The sequence below is a fragment of the Salvelinus alpinus genome, chromosome 16, assembly GCF_045679555.1.
Source record: "Salvelinus alpinus chromosome 16, SLU_Salpinus.1, whole genome shotgun sequence".
Classification (NCBI taxonomy): domain Eukaryota; kingdom Metazoa; phylum Chordata; class Actinopteri; order Salmoniformes; family Salmonidae; genus Salvelinus; species Salvelinus alpinus.
In genome coordinates, this window is record NC_092101.1 from 15263913 (window position 1) to 15273326 (window position 9414).

The 9414-nt window shown below is 43.0% G+C and overlaps 1 protein-coding gene across 1 annotated transcript; it reads right to left on the reverse strand.

Annotated features, from left to right (window-relative positions):
• Positions 1-476: 476 nt before the first annotated feature.
• On the reverse strand, positions 477-4618 carry LOC139540925 (NADH dehydrogenase [ubiquinone] 1 alpha subcomplex subunit 11-like). The gene is made up of 4 exons (XM_071344999.1): positions 4473-4618; positions 3993-4085; positions 1085-1207; positions 477-666 (listed from the first exon to the last, which is right to left on the reverse strand). The coding sequence occupies exons 1-4, from the start codon at positions 4549-4551 to the stop codon at positions 554-556; spliced, it is 408 nt and encodes a 135-aa protein (XP_071201100.1). The 5' UTR covers positions 4552-4618; the 3' UTR covers positions 477-553.
• Between the last annotated feature and the right edge of the window lie 4796 nt (positions 4619-9414).

Here is a 9414-nt window from a genome sequence, read left to right on the forward strand (position 1 = left end):
ACACCTTTGCGAACAGGTTGTGTCAATTTAAACCTTACACAATTCACAGAATTGTCAAAACTTTTCTAACATTAGATAGAGAGATTCTTACCTTTGCCTTGATTTGAAAGTCTTGTCCAGCTCATCATGGCATTTGTAGTTCTTTATGATAGTCACATTAGCAGCTAATTAGCGTTTCATTTTTGGCCGGTAAATACAAGTCACCTTGTCCTAGAGAGAGATTTACATGTTTATCAAAACATCAAGCAAGGGTAAGCCAACATGAAACACAGCCCTTATTTTAAAGTGTTTCTAAAATGTGTTTGCTTGGGAGACTAATGCCTTCTGATGTCATTCTCAGATTAACTGTGATCTAAATGACTGATTAAGAGGCCATTGCAAATTGGAGTTGATTGGCTAACATCCCAGCCAATTTGCACCAATGTCTCCACCTTGTGGCTAAAGCAAGGAGGTGCAGGATACAGACTAAGACTACACTCTTTTACACAAGTTTATTCAAGTAATATTCAATATACAATATACATGTTGATATATAGTCTCCCCCTCAGGCTGTTTACATCCTCGGTGGTCCCGCTAATCTCCAGCCCTCCATCTTGCCCACCTTGGTGAACATGGCCAGTGTCCCCAGCCCAATACATGCCGTCGTGCCCGTCATTGCACTGTGAGCTGTAGATCAAAGAGACACAAAATACATGTTATTTGTGGAAAAGATATGGAGAGCCCGGATATTATCTTTGTTGCCCCTCGGTATCTCGAGCAAACATCTAGCGATGAGAAGAAATTCACTGCCCTACAAAGAGCGTAGAGATTAAAAGATGACAGCAATAAGATGGTAACTATGTAGAGCCAATTGCTTTTACAACCAGTCATCTTAGAAATGCATAGGGAAGTTAACAAGCGCTGAAGGGAAATTACTGCTTTTTGGAATGAAATGTTGGAAGAAAATGCTTTGAAACAGGATGTTCCACCCAAACATTCCCATTGAGAATACTAATTTTCCTTGTTTTGAAACATTTGCTCCCATTTGTTCCTACTGAATGCAACCCAGATCTTCAGCATACTGTGTAATATATAGCATACTCACTACGAGCTCCAAGAAAGACTCCTGATGCACAGCCTCCGATGAAGTAGTTCACAGGGTCATCAGGAGCATCCCGGGCCTGTGCAGCTAGACAAGTGGTCATTCCAAAAATCGCCCCCAAGGCAGCTGTTAAAGAAGGAAAGACAAAAAAAAAAGACTTACACTGGCATAAACCTAGCCTGGTTGTCACCTCTTTTCAATAACCCCTTATAGTTTTCATCCAATATTATGCAAATTAGACTGATAGGAAAATGTTCTAACTTTATCCATAAATTTGATTGGAAACCAAACATTGGGCCAAATCAAATTTTATTGGTCACAAAATTTGATTTGATTTTGCCCAATGTTTTGATTGGAAACCTAACATGGGCATTCTGACATAATACATTTCATTGTAAACATAAACATTGGGCACGGGAAGAACAGAGGATTCCCGTTTATTGCATTTCTACCACCACAAATATATAAATAATTGGGCTAGGCTACTGGTTCAAAATCTATATAAGGAATAGAGAGAGGAATGAAGAGAGAGAGGCCATTGGAGATGCCAGCAGAGATGTATGAATTGTGCAAGGGAACAGCAAAGATTGAGGTCAGGGCTTTGTGATGGCCACTCCAATACCTTGACTTTGTTGTCCTTAAGCCATTTTGCCACAACTTTGGAAGTATGCTTGGGGTCATTGTCCAGTTGGAAGACCCAAGCTTTAACTTCCTGACTGATGTCTTGAGATGTTGCTTCAATATATCCACAAAACTTTTCACTCCTCATGATGCCATCTATTGTGTGAAGTGCACCAGTCTGTCCTTCAGCAAAGCACCCCCACAACATGATGCTGCCACCCCCGTGCTTCACGGTTGGGATGGTGTTCTTCGGCTTGCAAGCATCCCCCTTTTTCCTCCAAACAAAACAATGGTCATTATGGCCAAACAGTTCTATTTTTGTTTCATCAGACCAGACCATTTCTCCAAAAAGTACGATCTTTGTTCCCATGTGCAGTTGCAAATAGTAGTCTGGCTTTTTTATGGTGGTTTTGGAGCAGTGGCTTCTTCCTTGCTGAGCAGCCTTTCAGGTTATGTCGATATAGGACTCGTTTTACTGTGGATATAGATACTTTTGCACCCGTTTCCTCCAGCATCTTCACAAGGTCCTTTGCTGCTGTTCTGGGACTGATTTGCACGTTTTGCACCAAAGTACGTTTATCTCTAGGAGACAGAACACGTCTCCTTCCTGAGCGGTATGACGGCTGTGTGGTCCCATGGTGTTTATACTTGCGTACTATTGTTTGTAGAGATGAACGTGATACCTTTAGGAGTTTGGAAATTGCTCCCAAGGATGAACCAGACTTGTGGATGTCTACAATTTTTATTCTGAGGTCTTGGCTGATTTCTTTTGATTTTCTCATGATGTCAGTGCCTCTTTGCTTGAGTTTGAAGGTAGGCCTTGAAATACATCCAGAGGTACACCTCCAATTGACTCAAATTATGTCAATTAGCCTATCAGAAGCTTCTAAAGCCATGACATCATTTTCTAGAATTTTCCAAGCTGTTTAAAAGGCACAGTCAACTCCGTGTATGCAAACTTCTGACCCACTGGAATTGTGATACAGTGAATTATAAGTGAAATAATCTGTCTGTAAACAATTGTTGGAAAAATTACTTGTGTCATGCACAAAGTAGATGTCCTAACCGACTTGCCAAAACTATAGTTTGTTAAAAAGACATTTGTGGAGTGGTTGAAAAACACGTTTTAATGACTCCAACCAAAGTGTATGTAAACTTCCGACTTCAACTGTAGGTATGCACGTCAGCTTTGACATCGGTTTTGCACATAAGCGTTAAACTAGACATCGGACATTTTTAGCTAATATCGGCCGATTCCAATATGCTTACCGATATATCGTGCATCCCTAATATTTTGCATTACTCATCTCATAATTATATACTGTATTCTATCCTACTGTATCTTTTAGTCTATGCCACTGACATTGCTCATCCAAATATGTATAATTCCTTTACTTTAGATGTGTGCATTGTTGTGAAAGTGTTAGATATTACTGCACTGTTGGAGCTAGAAACACAAGCATTTCGCTACACCCGCAATAGCATCTGCTAAACATGTATGTGACAAATAACATTTGATGATTTTGATTTGAGTCCTCTCTAGCCACTTTGAACAATATGACACTGCCTTCTCACAAGAGAATGACTGCTGCAGGTAATAACGGTATTGTTTATTGATATTCTTAAAATGTTATAATTGTACGCACCACCCATGTTCCATAACATTTAATGGAAAAATTCCATGTGGTTTCCAACTACCAAATCAGCAACTGCGCCGTAAATCCGGCTGCATATTGAACATTGAGATTGCCAAAAGGCCAGTCTCTTTGGCAAATGACAGGAGTGGCAAGGAGTGGAAAGTTAGCTAAAAAGATTGGTACCCAGACTAGCATAAACCCACCTTAACTGTATGTTGTTTACAAGTCTTATAACAAACATCTGATCACAGAAACATGTTTCTTATCACCACTGAAACACTAAGATCAAACAGCACACTTTCACCATCACTCACACAAGGAAACTATAGAGACTCAGGTGCAATATTAGGTGAATTGCAGCATTTTGACCTGAGCCGATATCTACAAATCCTCTACTAGTAGGATCAGTTTTGCAATCACAATGTATAAGATTACATGGATGGGGGGGGACCTGGGCCCATATTCACAGTGTCTCAGAGTAGGAGTGCTGATATAGGATCAGTGTTGCCTTTTAGATCATAGCCTGAACACTATTGGCTACTGATCTAGGAGGGGTAGCTGCATATTCAGATTTCAGGTGTAATCATGATATCTTCATGGCAGTAAGCAAGGTTATTATTATTACTGCTGTGTATGAGACTAGAGACACATACCCATGGTTACTGTGCCATTTGTGGCCCTCTGAACAGCTTGGATTGCAGAATCAGGCTGGAATGCCACAATGTGATAGGCTGAACCCACCAACCCTGCGTGTAAAAAAAAATTGGATGTTAGACTACTGTGTACAGAGTTGACTAGCTAACTACTTACTTACTTGTCAAGTATTTAGCTACAAGAATGTTAGCTATGATTAGCTTGTTAGCTAACTGGTAAACCTCGTTCAAATTCCAATGCTTAATGTCCTAGTTAGCTGTACTGTCTTACAGCAGATGCTGGCTAAACAACTGCCTAACCTAACAACGTTAACTGACGTTCCATTAGTTAAAAACAACACATTAACGTTACTTGCTAGTATGTTAGCAGAGCTAGCATGGCATTGGCAGCTAACTATGTTATGGCTAGTTAGCGTTACCGCTCTTTACCAACAGTTAACTAGCTAACTTCCATAATGTTTTCCTTTGTGTACGACTTACCTAGAGCTGTGCCTAATTTGGTGGTGATCCATGTTTTCTCGACACAATCCTTACCCTCTTGCAGATCCCAATAACCCATTTTGGATTTCACATGAAGGACACGGAGTGGTGAAACATCGCGAGATTAAAAAAATATGAAGACGAGAATTGATATTGTAAAACTTTATTATAATCAAACAAACATTCTATAAATAGTACTTTGTCGACAAATTGGATTTTTATACGTTTAATATACAATTACTTTTAAATGTGTTATTAGCTACATAATAAATAAAAAACCATCTCACATTGACAACCTATTTCTAAATGGTCTGTAATGCTGTCAACACTAGTGACGGCTGAGGCAGCAGGAAGGATGGAGGATCACGTGATTACGTCAGATGTGAGAAAGAGAGCGCGCTTGTTTGAAATGGAGAAGCGTCGCGGAAGCTATTGATAAAGAAGAACATCAAGACGAACCACCTGCTTTACAAGTGGGATGTACTGTTGAGCGCTACATCCTGGGGGGTTCGTGCTGATTGTACGGAGATTGTGACAGCCGGTTGAATGGCGTCCCTTGACAAGGCGAGAACAATATGCATCAAGAGAAGTGCAGTATTATCATAAGGAGGAATGGAGGGGAAAAGAGAGGCAGAGGAGGTATAAGAGGAAGAGGGTGAGCTCGAGTCGGTTAAAAATGGCAGAAAAAAGGGAGACGGTTTGTTCAATAAGAATGGTAGAAAGTGTAAGCAGAGTGAGATGAAGACAGGAGGAGAAATGGAAGTGAATTAGGGCAAACTATCAGAGGTGGTAGGTATGGTGAAGTTATCGGAGCCTGAGGCGTGCCCTGGGGGTCAGGATAAAGATGACTGTGACAGTAGTGAAGTTTTTAGAAAAACTGGACCCTTGCCTTTTGGCTGATCCATTTGAGGTTTCAGGGTAGGTGAAAACAGAGTTGGGTGCTGTGGAATCGGTGAGCTGAAAGAACTTCATTAGACTCTGTAAACTGGAAACCACATATCCTGAGGCTGCATTTATTGTAGCTGGGGAGTTTAACAAAGCTAATCTGAAAACAAGGCTCCCAAAATTTTATCAGCATATCGAATGCGCAACCCGGGCTGGCAGCATTCTGGATCATTGCTACTCTAACTTCCGCGACACATACAAAGCCCTCCCTCGCCCTCCTTTCAGCAAATCTGACTACGACTCCATTTTGTTGCTCCCAGCCTATAGACAGAAACTAAAACAGGAAATGCCCGTGCTCAGGTCTGATCAACGCTGGTCCGACCAATCTCATTCCACGCTTCGAGTTTGCTTCGATCACGTGAACTGGGATATGTTCCGGATAGCCTCAGACAACAACAGTGATGTATACGCTGATTCGGTGAGCGAGTTTATTAGCAAGTGCATCGGTGATGTTGTACCCACGGTGACTATTAAAACTTTCCCCAACCAGAAACCGTGGATTGATGGCAGCATTTGTGCAAAACTTAAAAGCGCGAACCACTGCTTTTAATCATGGCAAGGCGACCGGAAACATGACCGAATACAAACAGTGTAGCTATTCCCTCCGCAAGGCAATCAAACAAGCTATAGAGACAAAGTAGAGTCACAATTCAACAGCTCAAACACGAGATGTATGTGGCAGGGTCTACAGTCAATCACGGATTACAAAAAGCCCCGTCGCGGACACCGATGTCTTGCTCCCAGACAAACTAAACTACTTTTTTGCTCGCTTTGAGGACAATACAGTGCCACTGACACGGCCCGCTACCAAACCCTGCATGCTGTCCTTCACTGCAGCCAACGTGAGTAAAACATTTAAACGTGTTAACCCGGCCCAGACGGCATGCCGGCCCAGACGACATCCCTAGCCGCGTCCTCAGAGCATGCGCAGACCAGCTGGGTGGTGTGTTTACGGACATATTCAATCAATCCCTATCCCAGTCTCCTGTTCCCACATGCTTCAAGAGGGCCACCATTGTTCCTGTTCCCAAGAAAGCTAAGGTAACTGAGCTAAACGACTATCGCCCGTAGCACTCACTTCCGTCATCATGAAGTGCTTTGAGAGACTAGTCAAGGATCATATCACCTCCACCCTACCTGACACCCTAGACCCACTCCAATTTCATTACCGCCCCAATAGGTCCACAGACGACGCAATTGCAATCACACTGCCCTAACCCATCTGGACAAGAGGAATACCTATGTAAGAATGCCAGCAGCATACCACCCTGCATACCACTGTTGGCTTGCTTCTGAAGCTAAGCAGGGTCGGTCCTGGTCAGTCCCTGGATGGGAGACCAGATGCTGCTGGAAGTGGTGTTGGAGGGCCAGTAGGAGGCACTCTTTCCTCTGGTCTAAAAAATATCCCAATGCCCCAGGGCAGTGATTGGGGACACTGCCCTGTGTAGGGTGCCGTCTTTCGGATGGGACGTTAAACGGGTGTCCTGACTCTCTGAGGTCATTAAAGATCCCATGGCACTTATCGTAAGAGTAGGGGTGTTAACCCCGGTGTCCTGGCTAAATTCCCAAATCTGGCCCTCAAACCATCATGGTCACCTAATAATCCCCAGTTTATAATTGGCTCATTCATCCCCCTCCTCTCCCCTGTAACTATTCCCCAGGTCGTTGCTGCAAATGAGAACGTGTTCTCAGTCAACTTACCTGGTAAAATAACGGTAAAAAAAAAAAAATGCTGTTCATCGATTACAGATCAGCATTTAACACCATAGCACCCTCCAAACTCGTCATTAAGCTCGAAACCCTGGGTCTCGACCCTGCCCTGTGCAACTGGGTCCTGGACTTTCTGACGGGCCGTCCCGAGCTGGTGATGGTAGGAAACAACACCTCCACCCTGCTGATCCTCAACACTGGGGTCCCACAAGGGTTCGTTCTCAGCCCTCTACTGTATTCCCTATTTACCCATGACTGCGTGGCCATGCACGCCTCCAACTCAATCATCAAGTTTGCAGACGACACAACAGTGGTAGACTTGATTACCAACAACGACGAGACGGCCTACAGGGAGGAGTTGAGGGCCCTCGGAGTGTGGTGTCAGGAAAATAACCTCACACTCAACGTCAACAAAACAAAGGAGATGATCGTGGACTTCAGGAAACAGCAGAGGGAGTACCCCCCTATCCACATCAACGGGACAGTAGTGGAGAAGGTGGAAAGTTTTAAGTTCCTCTGCGTACACATCACGGACAAACTGAAATGGTCAACCCACACCGACAGAGTGGTGAAGAAGGCACAACAGCGCCTCTTCAACCTCAGGAGGCTGTAGAAATGTGGCTTGTCAGAGGGTAGTGAGGTCTGCACAACGCATCACCGGGGGCAAACTACCTGCCCTCCAGGACACCAACACCACCCCATGTCACAGGAAGGCCAAAAAGATCATCAAGGACAACAACCACCCGAGCCACTGCCTGTTCACCCCGCTATCATCCAGAAGGCGAGATCAGTACAGGTGCATCAAAACTGGGACCGAGAGACTGAAAAACAGCTTCTATCTTAAGGCCATCAGACTGTTAAACAGCCATCACTAACATTGAGTGGCTGCTGCCAACATACTGACTCCAATCTCTAGCCACTCTATAATAAAGAATTGGATGTAATAAATGTATCACTAGTCACTTTATACAATGCCACTTTATATAATGTTTACATACCCTACATTACTCATCTCATATGTATATACTGTATTCTATACCATCTACTGCATCTTGCCTATGCCACACGGCCATAGCTCCTCCATATATTTATATGACATATTCTTATTCATTCCTTTACACTTGTGTATAAGGTAGTTGTTGTGAAATTGTTAGATTACCTGTTAGATATTACTGCATGGTCAGAACTAGAAGCACAAGCAATTCGCTACGCTCGCATTAACATCTGCTAACCATGTGTATGTGACCAATAAAATTTGATTTGATTTGAAGCGGTCTTGTGTTAATTGTTTGTGTTTCTGCTGGTCAGAGGGAGCAGGCGCTCCGTGTTAAACGAATGGGGGCAAGAGATGTGAATTGTTTTGTTCTTAAGGAAAGGGTGCCATTAAAAGGAGTGATTACTGGGGTAGTGGTAAATGTTAAAGCTGACCAACTGAAGGGGAAGATTCCTGGTGTTTGTGATGTTCGTCATTGTGTGCGACGCATACAGGGTGGTGTGAGTGGAGAAACAGATGAGTCATTGTCTGTTCTTTTGAGTTTTGATGTTGTCTTTGCCCGACAAAGTGATGTTAGGATATATAAGTTATCCTGTACAAGCTTTTGTGCCGACTACATTACATTATTACAGGTATCAAGCTTATGGCAATGTGGCAGCAGTGTGTAGGAGGGAGGTTCCTAGGTGTGAGAAGTGTACAGAAGGGCATGAGACAAATAAATGTGTAGCATTGGGGAAAGTAGTGGTAAGTGTTAATTGTAGGGGTGCCCATGGGGCTGGGATCAGAAATGTCCTGTGCGAGAGAGGCAGGTTGAGGTTTCCAGGGTTAGAGTAGTGCAGAAGTTGTCATATGCTGAGGCAGTGAAGAAAGTAGAGGAAGATGGGTCAAGGGGGAGGGATCCTGAGAGGAGTGGTGTGAGTAGTAGATCTGTACCAGTACAGAGGGATGAACCAACAAGTGATATATGTTTCAGTAAGATTGGATTTTTGGCATTTATAGTAATGGTTCTCAACTGTACTGCAGGGATGGAACGTAAGTCGCAAAAAATTGAGGTTGTGGTGGCATCTGCAGAGAGGTATTTGGGTGTGCGAGACTTGACATCAGAAGAGTTACAGGATGTGTTATGTTGTGGTGGCCCATCCTTTCAGGACTAAATAAATGTAAATAGTGGAGCATGGTATTTATTAATAGTTTGTGTGAGTGTAGTGTTAGATGGTCGGGTATTTGTTGTATTCTTTTTTTGTTGATATAAAAAATATATATTTTAATTGTTTTTTTTTATCAAAGTGTAAG